Source organism: Cydia strobilella, chromosome 5 (assembly GCF_947568885.1).
Source record: "Cydia strobilella chromosome 5, ilCydStro3.1, whole genome shotgun sequence".
In the NCBI taxonomy this organism is placed as follows: Eukaryota; Metazoa; Arthropoda; class Insecta; order Lepidoptera; family Tortricidae; genus Cydia; species Cydia strobilella.
The window spans coordinates 4738088-4757762 of NC_086045.1; the positions used below are offsets into that span (position 1 = coordinate 4738088).

Here is a 19675-nt window from a genome sequence, read left to right on the forward strand (position 1 = left end):
CGTTGCGTTCAATATAAATTATGTAAAAGTTTATTTATATTTATAAATGTAATATATAATCGTTGGTATTAAATAAACTATTTACTTAAATTACAATTATCATGCTAGCTACACTATTTATTATAGTATTATGTAGGTCTAAAACTTTACTGGTTGAATGTACGCGGCCTACGCCTCGCAAATATTTAAAAACAAAAGTATAAACCGATAAAATTCAGGTTAACTCAAAGTTGAACATGTCAAATGTTTTTATTCTGTCTAACTTATTAGAGTCATCATATGTTGCCGTTTACCTTTCTCTTTCTCGTACATTGTCCCAATGACATTTATACTGAGAGCTATTTAATTTTGTCATGTCAAATGTCAATGCCTTGTGTTTGGTTCGTTGCCGTGTTATGTCTGCCGGACCCGGATTGCTGCCGGCCTTGTTTACTCGATGAAAATCGCAAATTTGTTTAGAAGAAAACAATCCTGTATAATTTATTTTATCGAACAGAATTAGTGTTACTTGATCTTGATAGTATACTTATAGCTGGCCAATTAAATTTATCAGATACATAAATTTTAATATCGATTTGGTAAATTTTGCCAGATTGGTGCAAAAGGTAATGTAAAATTGCGGTTTTACTTGTTAACATTAATTTATTTCGGGATAATTGTTTGCGCTTTGCAGCTTACCATCTAAGCATACAATTACATGGTATCTACATGTTGATAACATTGTCAATAAATTGTTTTTATTTTTGTCACAACAGGTTTTATCAGTATGCATTTTATGGCTATAATTAATAATTTATGCATTTTTACTACTTTCGAATGGTATTGATAAAACTTAATTACAAAATATGTAAAAATTATATACAGAATGACAATGTTATGAAGATTATAAATGATGTAATTGCTGTCGATGTGTGCGTTTATTTGATAACCATTGAGCTATTGAGAGTTCTTTGGCTCAACTTAACTCAGGGTGGTATGATGGTGGTACCCACCACCCACCCCAAAAAATACTTACTGCTTGACTAGTTTATAATGAAATATAGAAAAGCTTGTCTATTACATATTTTGTTTTAGGTCAAACCTACTAAACCATGCGTCTCTACTGGCACCGCTTGCTTCGGTTAAGGAACCTCATATTCCTCGTCTTAATCTTGATAGTGCTATACACATTGAGGTCAATGACAGACAGCGAGCCGCCGGTGGTGGTGCCCCATCTCAGTGCATTAAGCGGCACCAAAATTCCTATATTTGTTCCTAAGAGCACAAAGGTAATTGCCACAATAGTTCTCGGAACAAATCTCGATGTCCTGGGCACTATCTAATTGAATAAGGGCTGTTAGTGCCACTTGCACCATTCCACTAACCCGGGGTTAACGGGTTAGACCTGGAGCTACCATGGTTACCAGTACAATTTGACACTAGGTTAACGGTTTAATCGCTTAACCCCGGGTTAGTGGGATGGTGCAAATGGGCCTTAAAGTATAAAAGTGTATAATGCGATTCAGTGGTTTTGCTCCCGGCATATATGTTTACAAGTAAAATCGTGCCTTTGTGTGGTGATCTTGCATTCTTCGCTTCGATTTATTACGCGGTTTCTGTCAGTCTGTGGTATTATTACCGTAATGTGAAGCGGAGGTGCTGTTTAAAAAAAGCCAATGAAGGAAATGGAATTATTAGTGAGGAACTATTAGTAGAGGTGTATAACATGTACATTTTTTTTTCAGAAAGTAGATTGGCACAACTACATTCAAATAGAACAGGATGAAAAACGCACGGGTAAGTTATTTCAAGGCTTATAGCCCTTTTCAGGGCTAATGGGTATGACAATGACATAATACATAATAGTATATTACGATACAGGGTTACGGTATTACGGGTACGGATGTTTAACTCCAACGTCAAGTCGGTCCTGCTGTACGGTTGCGAGACATGGCTTGTGAGGAAAGATGTCACCAATCGTCTGCAGGTGTTCATAAACAAATGCCTGCGACGCATTCTAGGGATTTACTGGCCACGAACCATCTCAAACGTCAGACTATGGCAGATGACTGAGCAGAAACCCATAGGACGTGAAATCCTTGAAAGGAAGTGGCGTTGGATCGGACACGTACTCCATAGGCCGGACAGCCATCTGGCCAAGCAGGGTCTCCGCTGGAATTCGGCTGGCAGTAGACGGTCGGGGAGGCCGTGTACTACATGGAGGCGATCAGTTGAAAAAGAGGCTGGCTCAACTGGACTCAACTGGAAAGAGCTGGAAGTAGCCGCTCAAGATCGTGACAAATGGAGGATTCTTCTGCGAGCCCTATGTCCCTAATGAGGGATAACAGGAATACATCATCATCATCATCATCATATTACGATACAAGTGCGAAATATTTGTATTTAAATCCGCAATGAATGGCGAATTGGCGATAAATTATAACACGACCGAAGGTAGTGTTGAAATCGACACGAGTTGCGAATTACCTATTTGCACAATGTATGGTACAGTTTTACACTACATATGGCAATTTAAATTTTCGAAATTGAAACGTAATGTGATAATTATCGCACAAGTGCGGTAAAGTAGCACCATATGTACTGGAAATGAACTTGTAAAATGAAAGATTTTGGTCTTTCTGAACAGGTATCGGAGAGCAAGGCAAGCCAGCATCTTTGCCGTCATCAGACGCGTCTCTAGAAGAGAGTCTCTACGCTGTCAATGGCTTTAACGGGGCTCTTAGTGACAAGATTCCCCTTAACCGGTCACTGAGGGACATCAGGCATAAGCTGTGCAAGACCCGCTTGTATATAGGTAAGTTATAATAGATTTGTACAGGTGACGGGGCAATTTTATTTACCTATCAAGTACTTTTTTTCCATTTTGATATTTTCTATGCTATTTCTACCCAGAATTACAAGCTCTTTCGATCCTAACCTAATAGGAGAAATAGTACATTGTGTATTAACGGCAGTAAACAAGAATTTACGAACGAGTGTAAATTGAAGCCCGAAGGCGAGGGTTAAATTAACACGAGTTCCTAATTCGTCTACCTATCGCCGTGGCACACAATGTTTTTCATCACAATTGTGTAGAAAAAAAAGAAAATAAATAAAACTTCTGCCTAATTTAAATTCGTACGTACATTACCGCCCTATTTTAGGATTTACGGACCGCATCGCCGCAAATGTGATGAAAAAATACATTATATCCATAGGTAGTAAGTTGTAATTTCGTATTTACGGACCATATACGTGCATACGTGCATCTTTTACGAGCAAGTGTGATCAAAAAGAGTATCCTTTTTAAAATACATTTTTCGGTTCTTTAATTCCTTTACCGTTATACAAACTATAAACTTTATGAAAAATGTTAACGTAATGGAAAAAAATCTTCAGTCACTGGTTTCCCTTCCAGAATCACTGCCTACAGTGAGCGTGGTGGTGCCCTTTCATAACGAGCACTGGAGCACCCTACTTCGGACGGCGCAGAGCGTCGTGAACCGCTCGCCGCCGCATTTACTAAGAGAAGTGTTGTTGGTGGACGACGCTAGTACCAAAGGTATGTTATATGCTTATATGGTCTGGTTCTCATAAAAACCGCCCAAGATTCCCGCCCCAGGAGTTCCTTACATCACACAGTTTTTTTAAAATTCAAGCCTGGCCCTGCTATCTGGAGTATAGGTTTATTCTACTACTTATGCTAGGGTATATTTAGGGTACATGTGAGAGAGTGTGCGTGTCCTTATAGTGCGCACTACAATATCTATACCTCTATTCATCAATAATAAGCCTTATTTCAGATTTCCTAAAAGGCAAGCTAGACGCGTACCTAGCCGCGAACATCCCTAAAGCCCGGGTCATACGGCTGGAGAAGCGCAGCGGGCTGATCACGGCGCGGCTGGCGGGCGCGCGGCAGGCCACGGCGGACGTGCTGGTGTTCCTGGACTCGCACACGGAGGCTACTGTCAACTGGCTGCCACCGTTGCTAGGTGAGTACATCCCGAAGGCCTGACTAAGTGCCAGTTGCACCATCCGCACTTGACAGACTGATCAACGTCACCCGTCGCGCCGCGGCGGTTTACTATGAAACTTTCCATACAATACAATTTAGCAGACTCTTTAACGATGACAAACAGTTTGGTGCAACTGACCTTTATTAAGGTTGGAGCGTCGAAGCGGGCGCGGTCATAAGGCTGGAGTAGCGCAGTGTTCTTGGTCTCTCTCGCACATGGAGGTTAACGCCAACTGGCTGCCACCGTTGCTAGGTGAGAACATCCCTAAGGCCTGAGTTATTAAAGGTTGGAGCGTCGCAGCGGACTTACGGCACGACTAGTGTTCTTGAACGACACATGGAAGCCATCGTCAACTGGCCGCCACCGTTGTTATAACACTAGTCGTGCCGTGAGTCCGCTGCGACGCTCCAACCTTTATGTGAGAAAATTTCTAAAGCTCGCGTCATAACCCTGGAGCAGCGCAGTTGCTTTAATGTAATTGGTCCCACATAGATATTTTAACCTCACAAGAAACTGGGTCGATCGAGAAAATTTACAAAAGTATCATTTAGCTTTTTATTTAGGTACTTGCACCTGCACATGTAATAAAATCTTGCAAGCTAAATTAGACCTACTTCTATTTATTTGATTGAGCTGAAACTGCACATAAGTTGAGTGATAATATGTAATATTATGGCATCTAGAGTAGATCTGATGATGGAGACCGAAGGTGTGGCCATAGGAACTCTATAATAAAACAACATAACCCCATTGTGTTTGGATTTGTTAGAATTGTCTCGATGAGTACAGACAGCGATAATAGCTTGCATCAAAAATGGAATTTTGACATAAACAAATTGCATTTCCAGAGCCGATAGCTCTAGACTACCGCACGGCGGTCTGCCCGTACATCGACGTGATAGACTACGCCACGTTCGAGTACCGGCCCCAGGACGAAGGCGCGCGCGGCGCCTTCGACTGGGAGCTGTTCTACAAGCGCCTGCCGCCGCTGCCCCGCGACCAGGCCCGCATGCCGGAGCCCTTCCCGTGAGTACCTTCGACTGGGAGCTGTTCTACAAGCGCCTGCCGCCGCTGCCCCGCGACCAGGCCCGCATGCCGGAGCCCTTCCCGTGAGTACCTTCGACTGGGAGCTGTTCTACAAGCGCCTGCCGCCGCTGCCCCGCGACCAGGCCCGCATGCCGGAGCCCTTCCCGTGAGTACCTTCGACTGGGAGCTGTTCTACAAGCGCCTGCCGCCGCTGCCCCGCGACCAGGCCCGCATGCCGGAGCCCTTCCCGTGAGTACCTTCGACTGGGAGCTGTTCTACAAGCGCCTGCCGCCGCTGCCCCGCGACCAGGCCCGCATGCCGGAGCCCTTCCCGTGAGTACCTTCGACTGGGAGCTGTTCTACAAGCGCCTGCCGCCGCTGCCCCGCGACCAGGCCCGCATGCCGGAGCCCTTCCCGTGAGTACCTTCGACTGGGAGCTGTTCTACAAGCGCCTGCCGCCGCTGCCCCGCGACCAGGCCCGCATGCCGGAGCCCTTCCCGTGAGTACCTTCGACTGGGAGCTGTTCTACAAGCGCCTGCCGCCGCTGCCCCGCGACCAGGCCCGCATGCCGGAGCCCTTTCCGTGAGTACCTTCGACTGGGAGCTGTTCTACAAGCGCCTGCCGCCGCTGCCCCGCGACCAGGCCCGCATGCCGGAGCCCTTCCCGTGAGTACCTTCGACTGGGAGCTGTTCTACAAGCGCCTGCCGCCGCTGCCCCGCGACCAGGCCCGCATGCCGGAGCCCTTCCCGTGAGTACCTTCGACTGGGAGCTGTTCTACAAGCGCCTGCCGCCGCTGCCCCGCGACCAGGCCCGCATGCCGGAGCCCTTCCCGTGAGTACCTTCGACTGGGAGCTGTTCTACAAGCGCCTGCCGCCGCTGCCCCGCGACCAGGCCCGCATGCCGGAGCCCTTCCCGTGAGTACCTTCGACTGGGAGCTGTTCTACAAGCGCCTGCCGCCGCTGCCCCGCGACCAGGCCCGCATGCCGGAGCCCTTCCCGTGAGTACCTTCGACTGGGAGCTGTTCTACAAGCGCCTGCCGCCGCTGCCCCGCGACCAGGCCCGCATGCCGGAGCCCTTCCCGTGAGTACCTTCGACTGGGAGCTGTTCTACAAGCGCCTGCCGCCGCTGCCCCGCGACCAGGCCCGCATGCCGGAGCCCTTCCCGTGAGTACCTTCGACTGGGAGCTGTTCTACAAGCGCCTGCCGCCGCTGCCCCGCGACCAGGCCCGCATGCCGGAGCCCTTCCCGTGAGTACCTTCGACTGGGAGCGGTTCTACAAGCGCCTGCCGCCGCTGCCCCGCGACCAGGCCCGCATGCCGGAGCCCTTCCCGTGAGTACCTTGACTGGGAGCTGTTCTACAAGCGCCTGCCGCCGCTGCCCCGCGACCAGGCCCGCATGCCGGAGCCCTTCCCGTGAGTACCTTCGACTGGGAGCGGTTCTACAAGCGCCTGCCGCCGCTGCCCCGCGACCAGGCCCGCATGCCGGAGCCCTTCCCGTGGAGTGCCTAGAACATTTCTGAGTAGTAAAATACCTCTTCAGTAATGGGTGCCTTTCATTATTTGTTTGGTCCGCAGGTCGCCGGTGATGGCGGGCGGGCTGTTCGCGATCTCGCGCGCGTGGTTCTGGCAGCTCGGCGGCTACGACCCCGGCCTCGACATCTGGGGCGGCGAGCAGTACGAGCTCAGCTTCAAGGTCATTCTCACATACTCATTCCTACCTATATTTACTTCACTTGTAAATTTCCGGATAGTTAGGATAGGATCAGACGGAAGATTCTTTATAGTACACTTTTTAGGATTTCATTCGTTAAGGTGGTTCGACTAGGTTACCCAAAGCTTAAACCCCGCTAGATGGCGTCACTTTCGCAAATTTTCAGGTTTGATTTTTTTGTGGAATAGTGTTGGTATCTGTATACTTACAAGTATGTTTAGCGCACTTTTTACATAAATATTGAACTCTTATAATAAACATTGAATACTTCATTAGTGCAAAAAACACTTTTAAAGTCGACAGAGTGTTTCTGTCATGCTATTTCCTACTATTACTCACACATGCAAACAGTGTTTCCGTGATGCTTGTAGTAGACAATTTCATGCAGTGTAAGTATGCTGCAATGGCGTTGCGGTATGTTCGTGGAAATACGTGCAAGAGGATTCGGGTTCGAGACTGGTACGTCAGGGGTACTTTTTTTTGTCCTTTTTGTGTTATCTTATGTTTCTTATACCTTTTATTCTTCGAATTCTTGTCCGGTTCCGATATAACCGAAATATATTTCAGTGATATCGGAAACGGCTCTAACGATTTCGATGAAATTTGCTGTAAGGGGTTCGATCTAGCTAGGTCTTATCTCTGGGAAAACGAGCATTTTTGAGTTTTTACTTATGTTTTCTTATTCTCCCAGATATTCAGTATTATTAATAAATTAGTTTATAACGTTTTATAAAAATATGTGACGTTTTGAACTAAAAGGTACCACATTGTCGGTTGTCGATTAGGTTGATTTCATTTTGAAGCTTTATGGAAATATGACAACAATAAGTAGGTACCCGTTTGGTTGAAAACGCCCACATATATTGAAAACCTAACTTTCACAAATCTCACCTTTTTGGGTTCTTCCAACTCAGAAAGGATGGAGAATACTGACGATTCTTAGTAGCACTAGCCCAAGGAAGTCCAGGTTTGTAAGTGTCAGGTATCAGTTTTTTTTTAAAAGCGCTATATATAGTTCTACAAGTAAAGCAATCCCTTACTGCCCAGCCTCTATAGTATTTTTTAAACTGGAAGGGTACGATGATAGATTTCATCTCCATACAATTTATAACCTAATAATGCCAAATGTTGCAAAATTATATTGAATTGAGATCTATCATCGTACCCTTGCAGTTTGAAATAGTTATTTACGATACAAGAGCGGAAAAGAGAAAATTCGAAACGAGTGGCGACAGATTAAAACACGACCGCAGAGAGTGTTTTAAATCGACACGAGTTGCGAATTACCTATTCGCATGTGTATCGTACAACGTTTTACAGTACATATGGCCCTTTAAACTTTCGACATATGCATGAAAAGTGCTCTTTACGCACTAGGGCGAGAAAGTTGAACCATATGTACTGTAAAATACTTTTTAGTACATATGGTGCTACATATACGTTACCGCCCTAGTGCGGTAATTAGTTACGTGCATATGTCGAAAATGTAAAGGGCCATAATTATGTACTGTAAAACGTTGTACAATACACGTGCGAAAAGGTAATTCGCAACTCGTGTCGATTAAAACACTTCCTTCGGTCGTGTTTCAATTTATCGCCATTCGTTGCCAATTTCCTACTTTTCGCACTTGTATCGTAATGTACTAATAATAAAGTAGTAATTGTAAAATAAAATTAAAACTTTTTATATATATTTTTTTTTGATTCAAGTAGGTACAGTGAGTAACAACATTGCATGGCCTTCTAATTATAACTATTATAGAAAACGGGATATTTATCATGTTTATTTATATTATTTATTTCTCGATATTTTGGCCGGTCTTGCAAGACCAGTCGTTGTGGAGATCCCTGGGGAGGCCTATGTCCAGCAGTGGATGTCTTGTTGGTGTAGATGGATTCACACAACAAATGAAATAACATTTTTTCATATTTGTTATCCGTAGTTGTCCCTGTACCTGAAAGAAAAATAATATCATGATAGCACAAAATCTCTAATGTTATAGGAAGAAAGATGATGCAACAATATGGATTCTAATAAAGTTATCATTTACTTACCTAGTAATAATTGTGTTTTTCATTCATAGACAAAATTCCATAATTTTCATCCCCAGGAAATGTTTTATTTTACTTTATTGCAGTGAGGATGTCCTGATTTTTTCTGGCTAATGAAGGAAAACATTTTATTTCCAAGAATGCCTCTTCATTTTGCACAATACCTAAAAAAACCTAGAGTTAGTGACACATTGACTATTCGGCAACCAAAACAGTAATAATTACATTATATAGGTATTGTTCACTGCTTATATCTACCATTACGGAAGAAGTGAGAATTATTTTCTAAAAAGATCGGCACGAGAAAATTACAATGTACAATGAAGGAATGAAACTGTACCTACCTTACGAAACTTCACCATCATGAATTCCGCTTCAATTGAGTCTGAATTTTTCTGGATTTTCGCGGACTAGAACACCGATGATTTTTGTAACTTGATTTAGACGTTGCTATCATTTTCAATTTATACAATCAAATTGATGTCACAATAAACATGACCCTATGTGTCAGTGTCAACACTGTCAAATAATAATGCACTAAACATGACGGCACTGCAAATCCTGCCAGGTCGGCCAGGCAACGTCGCCAACGTCATAGAGTGGCAACGCCGCACGCAACGTATTTGTACACGACATTTGTGACACACACATACGTAAAATTGATGAAAAAATTACGTTGATTTATGTATGATTTCTGTATGAAACAAAGTTTTTCTATTAATTTAGCGCAAACGAATATTCGAAAGTAGATAAATGAGCAAATATTTGTGTAGTAATAGTGTGTAGTGCCTTAATTAAAGCAGATTGAATTTTGTATGAAAATCGAACCACCTTAAGTATCTTTTCAACGCTTCAATAGTAATATATCGCAGGTATGTTTAGTAAATCTCAGAATTGATGATTAAATAAATAAAAAGACATTACTATTTTTACTTTTCAGTATATAGTTAAGCTTAATTTAATGCATACTCGTACAGATATGGCAGTGCGGCGGGCGCATGCTGGACGCGCCGTGCTCGCGCGTGGGCCACATCTACCGCAAGTTCGCGCCCTTCCCCAACCCCAACCACGGCGACTTCGTCGGCAAGGTACGACGATGACCGATATACCTGCGCTATTTTATTTTATGTTATATACTCTAGCAAACCTAGTTTGTCAGTAGAAAAAGGCGCTAAATTCAAATGTTCTATGGGACGTCAACCCTTTGCGCCTACATTGGACGACGGAAATGGCTTGCTGAACTATAGGAGGCCATCGAGCAGACGAATCGCCTGATGGTTGCAATAACCGTCGCCTAAAGACTTCTGCAACACCAAAGGAGTTACGAGTGGGTTGCCAGTCGTTAAGATGGGAATACTCTATTTTATTGAGAGTTGAAAGGTCGTATCGGTCCGGAAATTGACCGAATTGTATGAAATTTCGCACTTTTCGCGAGCCAAATTGGCGGCCGTAGTTTGGAGACCGGTGGCTATCTGGCTATCCTATTCTCGTAAGGACTCCCATACAAAATTTCCCTATTTTTAATTTAAACTTTATTGTATGGTAAATTGGCATGAATTTAGTTTGTTTAAAAAAGCAATGAAACAAAACAAACGCAAAAGTGTACCTACATTTTAATGCATATTGGGCCTACGAGGCTATCGTTCCTATGAGCTCTTAATTCGTATCGTACTTGGTTGGTTTATAGAATACCATTTGTTCCAGAATTACCGGCGCGTAGCGGAAGTGTGGATGGACGAATACGCGGAGTATCTGTACCAACGGCGGCCGCACTACCGCCTCATCGACACCGGGAACATCTCCGAACAGAAGGCGATCCGCCAGCAGCTCAAGTGCAAGTCGTTCCGATGGTTCATGACGCAGGTATCTGAACTGTAAATCTCTTCGTAGAGTCCTTGGGTAGACTTGGGTATTTATAACAAAATATCTGGGAGACCGAGCTTTGCTCGGAAAACATATAAAAACTCAAAGGTGCGCGTTTTCCCAGAGATAAGACCTAGCTTAGAGGCATAGATTTTTCGCCCCCGAAAACCCTCATATAGCAAATTTCATCGAAATCGTTAGTGCCGTTTCCGAGATCCACGAAATATATGAATATATATACAATAATTGCTCGTTTAAAAGTATAATGATCATCAACGGTTTCTTAGATTTGAATTTGACAGACGTTTAGGGAAATAGGAGGATAACGATGATGAATAACGAATTTTCAATTTAAAATGGCGATGATATTTGAGTAAAGTGGTCATGATTGTTGCTGTAACTCCGGCTACCTTAGCGAACAAAAGGATCAGACAGAAACCCAAGTGCAAGTTGTTGCGTTGGTTGGTGACACAGATTTAATATTGAGCTAACGATTAAAAAATAGTAGTACACATGTGTGGTCACCGCGAGTTACCACGTGAGGAGATCTATGGCGGAAACTCAATAGGCCAAGAGCTTTTTTCAGAATTTTTATAGAATTTACCTCACAGTGTTTCATCATCATCATCATGTCAGCCGATAGACGTCCACTGCTGGACATAGGCCTCCCCCAAGGCTCGCCACTCCGACCGATCCTGTGCCGCTCGCATCCACCGAATTCCCGCGACCTTCACCAGGTCGTCGCTCCGCCTCGTTGGAGGCCTACCGGCAGTGTCACAGTGTTTACTTATAAATAAATATATTATGTGTTTTTTTTAGGTGGCGTTTGATCTCATTGCCAAGTACCCGCCTGTAGAACCAAAAGCATTCGCGGAAGGAAGGGTAAGCAAAATAACCAAATATTATATGTAGTTATCTAGCAGACTTGTTATCGAAGGCGCTTACGCCATTATTTAAAATGCTCCAAAACAACGAGACGTCGCGCGCTTTATACTCTACATGCACGCACGATTTAATGAATTTAATACGATGAAAAAGAAAACGCAATGTTAGCTCTAATTTAACATTTGCGTCACAATTTTGATTGTTTGTACCTAATTCATTGATTATTGTTTACAACAAACGAATAATCGCAAGGTGGTCTAATTTAGTTTGCAAGATTTGATTACAGGCAACGGGATAGGTGGAATTAAACAATAGCTTGTAAAAAACGGAAAGTTCAGGCGCGTTTGGCGCGGATAAATCCCCACCATTCAAGTCCACCTTAAGGCTTGGAACACACTGAGATTAGTTTCTTGCGGTTTCAGTCTTGCAAGTGATGCCGAAGATGATGAAGCTTATGAAGCATGCCGTACGTTACACTTTTTGTGGTTCTGAAACCACAAGAAATTAATCGCAGTGCGTTCTAAACCTTACAAAAGATTGTCACCCAGCCTATTGTGTTCAGATCCGTCCAATGGCCGCGCCAGACTTGTGCGCGGACGCCTACCACGGAAAAAACAAGGAGACTGTTCTACTGAAGCCGTGCCAGAGCGGGCTCAGCGAACAAGTATGGGAGTTCAGCTGGCACAAGGACATCAAGTGAGTCAAACGATGATATAAGTCACATAGTCTATTATGTTCAGATCCGTCCAATGCAACAACAAGGAGATTGTTCTACTGAAGCCTTGTCAGGACGGGCTCGGCGAACAAGTGTGGGAATTCAGCTGGCACAAGGGCATTAAGTGAGGCAAACATTATGAGAAACCAACCTTTTACAGTGGAGAAAGTACGAGTACCCGGGTTCATAGAAAAAAAGCAAAACAGTTTTGAAACGACGATAAATTGATTGATCAGTTGTCTTTTACAATAGATACATTAAGTGCGGATTGCACCACGCACAATTAACACACTGGCTAACGTAACTGCAGAATACTATGAAATTTCCCATGCGATAAATGTCAGCAACGTTATGATGATAACGGTTTGTTTGAGTCTCTAAATGTACCTACTAAAAAAACGTATTGCAGAGTGAAAACTAGAAGGATATGCTGGGACCTGCCGGAGTCTTTGCCCAACAGCCCGGTGCGGCTCTACGACTGCCACCTCGGCGGCGGCAACCAGGAGTGGCGCTACGACCCGGTTAGTGTTACTGTTGTCTAAACATATGGAACTTTTCTTATCAAATACGAGGGATTGACAAAATTAAATATAGACTTATCCTGTTGTTGACCATTCATTCAAAGAAGTTGCTGCTTAATGCTGCTGCTGATGAAGATCAGAATGGAACTTCTCTACAACAAGTATTTTACGTCTTAGGGCTAAATGTAATTCTTATGAGCATACATCGGGGTTTTTGGTGCGGTAATGTTTTACACTAGCCCAAAAATAGGTAAAAACTGTAAAAACCGATACTATTTTATTATTTCTAAGCACACTTGGTGCTAACTACTTATTTTTAATTCATAGTCTGGTAACTATTTTACAATAAACATTAAACAAAGTTATAAATACACGAAATCATTCATGCACTACAAAGTCTATAAACCCCGATGTATGCTTATGAGATACTTGTAACTTGTAAATAATTTAAATAGTATTTCAATTAGTTTTGTGTAGTCGGTTTTTTCTATTAAAGATTATGTAATTAATTGTAGTATGTGTTCCAACTCAACTAGCGACCAAGGAAGGAAGTGTCAAGTTCCGGAGATTATATATACGTGGCCGGGCTCCCTGACACCGCGGGGTTGCGCGTTTTACTACCCATCCCATCATTTTACTACCCTGTTTTTCCCCAGAAAACGCACCAAATCCAGAAGTCGGCCTCAATATGCGTAGACAGCTCGGCGACTAACCAGCAGTTGTTCGTGTCTCCGTGCGACGCCAGCTCGGAGTCGCAGCGCTTCCTGCTGGAGCACGTCGACCACGACGCGCTGGCGCACTGGGACTCGCTGCACCTCGCCGTCACCGGGCCCGAGGTGCCCGACTGGTACGTGGACAACTAGCAGGTACGAGGGAAACTGAAGGCCTACGAAACAATCTGACCGTTACCCCGAGGGTCCCACGGAACGCACGCTCCGAGCTCGTTAGCTCTTTTGCCTCGCGACACGCAGATCATGTTGTCGCTCGACTGATCTCGCTGGAGTGCAAACTCAGTAGGGAAGTAAGGAAAGGTCCTGGATATCTCCAGGCTACCATCCCCCCACACGGCCGTCTAAATAATCGTCTATGGAACTTGGTACCCGGTTTACTAATGTTGAGACAAATCTCAAAGCAAAGAGCCTAGTTATTGACAGAAAAATACTCCGCTGACCACCTACTGACCTAAAACTAGTCAAGAACGCGCCCTGAGTAAACGTCGCATTGCATTTAAATAACGGTAAATTGACATAAGGTAGGTACCGATATATTTTTATAGCATAATATTTTTTTGCAACAACACAAAACAACTTGCGAAGGTTGTTTTGGTGTGCACTGACCCCAGAAATAAATATACCATATATATTAAATCTGTGGCACTGAGCGACATGAAATTATATACCCTGAGTCCTCTGTTCGTGTCGTACATTATGAGGTTTCTGTGGTCTAATTTGGCTTTCCTGAGGCTCAGCCGCGAAAAATTAAATTTGAAATTTATTTGTCTTCTTCTCTATCGCTCGAATATACAAGAGCGGTAGAGAGGCAGATAACGTTTTTCAATTTTTCGATGTTGGCGGGTGGCCCTCAGTTGCCATAAAACGTATAACGCCGTACAGACTTATCGTTTTCGTTAAACTTTCTTCATATGGTAATATGAAACAATATGTTAATTTAACATAGGCTCCTTTTAACGCATTGCCAATAAATCCCGTAGATTTATTTTTTCAGTACATAAAATTAGTACTTAAATTAAGACATTATTTTTATATATGTGTTTATAAAAGAGATAATAAAACCTTTCAAATGCCTTATTTATTCAACTAGAATTATATCTAACGGAATGTACGATGTATAATCCCTGGTAAAGTTTTATTGACATTATTTTGAGTATATTGAATCGCGTTAGACCCGTTAATGACATTAATTATGTGTATAAAACGCGAGTAGTGTTTTTACAATATTCTTTTAAAACTGATACAAAAATATGATTAAAACATTTAAAAAACAATGAAGAAGGGTAACCTAGTGTGCTGCCAGCTGCAATGAATAACATTCATATTATAATGATTCAAATATTGAAATGTCTTTTTATTTTTTGCAATAGGTACTTAATATTAATGTTGTATGTTTATTAATTATTATATTTTGATGTTAATTACAGTTTATGCAATTTTAATGTTTTAAAGTAATGTGTTGATAGTGTAAAGTGGGTGTTGGTAGTAATTTTTGTAGCCGATTGTATCCTTACATATTTGATTTGTTGTGTTAGTCTAAATTTGGATTTTGTTTTGGTAATATTATAGTCATATTCAAAGTTACTTAAGGGCCTGCTATTTAGATATTGTTTACATACAGTCAAGCATAAAAGGAGATCAAAAGGAGTCGAGGTCCTCCCCTTTCAACTGCCCTATCCACTTTTCCTTTATGCACTCTGTAAATCTGTCAACCGTCCACTTTACATGTCCATCAAACTGATCAAACCATCTCAACCAGAGTTATTGTTAGACGAGTTAGGTCTTAATGCTATCTCTCACTCTTGGTTGGTATATATGCTATCTCTAACAAGGGTAAAGGAGATAGCATTATGATCTCAGACGCCAGTTGGTATTGCGGCAAGTATAACTGACGTGGACGCGTGCGACGGATTTTACATACAATGCCACCAGCTAGCGGACGCCCTTCAACAGCCGAAGTAGATACCTACGGGGTCGTCTCTCTTGTGCCGTACTTAACTTTCACTACCAAAGCACAGTATATGCATATCGCATATGCATAGTTTATAGGCACTAACGCCATATGTGATAGATAGTCAATAGAAACCACGTTCCGTCCTCAATTGAAATGAACACTGGATACACCATATTTTGCATTCAGCAGTGAGTGTCAAACTAATTTTTATCAAGCAGATACGTCTGCGAGCAATTTTTTAAATTAATAGACATCAATATTAGAATATATCATTTATAGGCGTGTGAATAATAAGGAAGGAATGGAAAGATTCGCACGCTTCTGGTAAGCTTTTGGTAGCTCAGCTGGTTAGGAGCGATCGGACCGGTATTCCGAATTCCGAAAGGTCGCAAGTTCAAGTCTTGCCCGAAGCGGTGTTTTTCCGATTTTTCCTTTAATAAAAAAATGTGTGTCCATTGTTAAACCCCTCATATTCATAAATAAACCTCAATTACTGAATTTATGTTTTATCCCTTTCTTACAAATGTATAAGTCAAATAACAGATTAAGACAAACAATTAAAGCTAATTGAGGCTTGCAGCGCATTTATGAATAACGCCATAAGAGTTTACGGATATAATTTAACAGTATTTGTTTAGTATACCTACATATATTTAATTCTACAGCTATAGTAAGTTTTTTAGCATAGAAGGTAAGCGATCTTGACGTGTCTTTTTATTAAAAATCACTTGAAAAATAAGTCACAGCAAATGTGTTACAATTATAAATCATATACGATCTTCTACGATTCTTTTGCTTTCATAAGTAATATAAACTAAATTTTTAATAGTTATTTACGATACAAGTGCGGAAAAGAGGAAATTCGAAACGAGTGGCGATAAATTAAAACACGACCGCAGGGAGTGTTTTAAATCGACACGAGTTGCGAATTACCTATTCGCACGTGTATCGTACAACGTTTTACAGTACATATGGTCCTTTAAACTTTCGACATATGCACGAAAAGTGCTATTTGACGCACTAGTGCAAGAAAGTAGCACCATATGTACTGTAAAAGCGTTTTTCAATAAAGACACGTCAAGATTGTTTACCTTTTTTCTAATGCTAAAAAAAACAACTATAACTGGGGTTAAGTAACAACTAGAATAAAGTAACACAGTCCAGCTCTCAAAAATAAAAATACTTTTTTAGTGGTTTAACAGTAGCTGTGCGGTATACTTTTATGAGGCTACGGATTTAGTGCAATAATGTTTGTAAAGTATTTTTATACGTATATTTGTTTTATGAAACGCTATTGTGTTTATATTTTGTTTAAATGTTGAACTGAGTAAGACTTCTATCGTGTTACATTCCTAAAATTGAACGTGTTTGGAATTACACAGAGCTAGAGTAGTTAGTATTAGTTATTATAGAGTTATTATGTCAAAATATCTCAGTGTGCTTTAGTGAACGAAACTAAACTATTCTTTTAGCGGCGTTATAGAATAACTATTTTAAAGTCAACGATTATTATTAGAACTGCTATTTTGAGGATGAGATCTAGAAATGAATTGAACTAATCATACAACTTGTTATGTCAATTTTAAAAGGTTCGGACCTACCCGAATATAAGTAGTGTAGTGTCATAATAATAAAATATCTGGGACGGTCTCCCAGCTTTGCTCGGAAAACATATAAAAACTCAAAAATGCGCGTTTTCCCAGAGAAGACCTAGCTAGATCAATTTTTCGCCCCCGAAAACCCCCATATAGCAAATTTCATCGAAATCGTTAGAGCCATTTCTGTGATCCCAGAAATATATGTATATATATTTCGGGGATCTCAGAATATACATACATATATATGTACAAGAATTGCTCGTTTAAAGGTATATGATAAGTGAAAGAATATTTACTAAACTTACTAGTTGTTTTGGAAAAAAATCGTTAAATCTAGGTGTCGTTTTTATGTTTCTATTTTATTATTATTGGTAAAACGACATCACTTGTTAGAGTTGTTAGATATCATGTAAAAAAGTGTATCTTAGTACTATTACTTTGCCATTTTTACCAAATATGTTTTACCTGTTTTCTTAGAGAAGTTATTTGATAATAAATTAGCTAAGTACAATGTTAATAAAAAAAACTTACGTATTATTTTTGTGTAAGAATTTGTATTTAAACTAGATTTTTTATAGAAGCTTTAAGCGAGGTTTAGACTAGCAAGAACTTGCATGCAATTTTCATTACATTGCGGTATCTGATAAACATTTTGAATGCAGTTTAAGCTTAAGAGGCCGTAGTCGATTTTAGAGCAAAAGTGTAAAATTGATAGATTTAGTCGTTGAAATTATACACGTTTTGTTACGTAATATCTAAATAACAAGTATTGATTTCTATTAGCACGTCTTCTCATTTTGCCTTTTAATAATGAGGTTGCGAGCGTGCGTCACCGGTAATGCATGAAGAGAAGGGGGCAAATTTCAAAAATTCATCAAAAAATCATGGTGGTAAATTATACAAATTGATGTATAAGAATAGTTTCAGCAAGTGTTGTAGATTGTTTAAGTATCAAAATTACGTTGAAATGAAGTCGATTTTCAGAGAAATTGTCACTTGTTTTGAAGTAATTTCTGGAGAAAATTGATTTCGTCTTACTTTTATTTACACTACTTCAAAGTCATAATAATAAAATTGTAGTCTAATAAACGTCAAGTACAGGATATGTGTAATACAAAATTACCATGTTTAGCAGTCCAAACATTACGAAATTTACAAATAAGAGCGACAAAATCAGTGCTTTACGCGCGTTTACCTAAACGTCCATCAGAAAAGCAAACATTACTAATTTAGTGATTCTGTTTTCAAAAAAATTATCTGATAAAAGGTAAGATAAGAAGACGTGCTAATAGAAACCAGTACTTGTTATTTCAATTAGGTAACAAAAGGTGTAAAATTTCACGGACTAAATCTATCAATTTTACATTTTTGCGACTAAAATCGACACCGGCCTCTTAAGTAGTCAGCAATGTAACGTAAATTGCATGCAAGTTCTTGCTAGTCTAAACCTCGCTTTAGATATGGAGTAATTATTATTATTATTAATTCTTTAATTCAGATAAATTTTATCCATAGAATTGTTAGTTTGGCTTATGACTACGAGCGAGCTTCTTGTCATACAGAAAAAAATGTCTATACCTACTATAGAAGTATAGATTATTACTAACCAATAACTAACCATAAGATACCAGTCATAAAAAAAACTCCCGAAAATATATGTAGATCTCCCATATAGGATATAGGGAAGATATGATGTAGGTATGGCAATAAGGTTCATATTCGTATGTGATTCTGGCACGCATATCTGTTACATATCACTAGTTATATACGCAATCACTTGGAAATTGTAATAAAATATTTTTATTACTTGGATATTTGTTTGTTTTATTGAAAACCTGGCCTGAGGCCTATTGCATAACCCATGAAGTGGCAGAAACCGCCTCGCGGACAATTAACGTCATTTTTTGGAATTTGATTAATTAAAATAAAATCGGAATTCCTTCAACACAAAAATGACGCATGCCACTTGAAAGTATAATAAAATACAAGCTTTTGTATGTAACATCACTAATAGTAAGTATTATTTATTACCTATGCAATAGGCTCCTGATGGGCGACATGTGACCATGTGTTAATTTGGTACTGCCTCTGCTCTTCACAATTTGGTTGCCAGCCACCTATTGCACGGTCGGGAACTACGAAGGTCGCAGTGGTCGAAAACCTCGTTGCTAGCCGTCTTGTAGGCGCTTTAAGGGTGACTAACGCTAGAAAGGTCCGCGCCCGGGCCGAGGCGTCCGACACGTTTTTTTCTCTATAGTTTTCTACTAGTCGCCCGCTCGGCGACTAATTTCAAGATTGGGCTTGGGTACTAACTTTCAACTAGGCTTTATTAGGATTAGTCCAGTTTCCTCGCAATGTTTTCCTTCATCGAAAAGTGACTGTTAAATATCAAATGATATTTCGTACATAAGTGCCCAAAAACTCATTGGTTGGTACGAGTCGAGGTTTGAACCCGCGACTTCCAGATTAAAAGTCACACGTCTATACAGCTAGGCTACCAACGCTTCGTGATTTTTTATGCTTAGTTATTCTTTGTTGTTTATGTCGTATTTAAGACGTTGCTTATCATTAATTTTATAAAATTTTCTACATCCATTTTCCGTTTTATTTCGTAGGTAAAAATATAA

At 41.0% G+C, this 19675-nt stretch overlaps 1 protein-coding gene across 1 annotated transcript; it reads left to right on the top strand.

Moving 5' to 3' along the window:
- The first annotated feature begins 414 nt into the window (after nucleotides 1–414).
- On the top strand, nucleotides 415–18860 carry LOC134741370 (N-acetylgalactosaminyltransferase 6-like). The gene is made up of 14 exons (XM_063674128.1): nucleotides 415–605; nucleotides 1075–1268; nucleotides 1725–1776; nucleotides 2627–2794; nucleotides 3398–3541; nucleotides 3783–3971; nucleotides 4844–5021; nucleotides 6594–6711; nucleotides 9759–9869; nucleotides 10486–10644; nucleotides 11464–11526; nucleotides 12092–12225; nucleotides 12654–12765; nucleotides 13422–18860. The coding sequence occupies exons 2-14, from the start codon at nucleotides 1092–1094 to the stop codon at nucleotides 13626–13628; spliced, it is 1812 nt and encodes a 603-aa protein (XP_063530198.1). The 5' UTR covers nucleotides 415–605; nucleotides 1075–1091; the 3' UTR covers nucleotides 13629–18860.
- The last annotated feature ends 815 nt before the right edge of the window (nucleotides 18861–19675 follow it).

Coding starts and splice junctions, on each gene's coding strand:
- LOC134741370 (XM_063674128.1), top strand. CDS start 1,092: ATGCGTCTCTACTGGCACCGCTTGCTTCGGTTAAGGAACCTCATATTC. Junction 3,542..3,782: donor GGACGACGCTAGTACCAAAG/GTATGTTATATG, acceptor GCCTTATTTCAG/ATTTCCTAAAAGGCAAGCTA. Junction 12,226..12,653: donor AGCTGGCACAAGGACATCAA/GTGAGTCAAACG, acceptor AACGTATTGCAG/AGTGAAAACTAGAAGGATAT.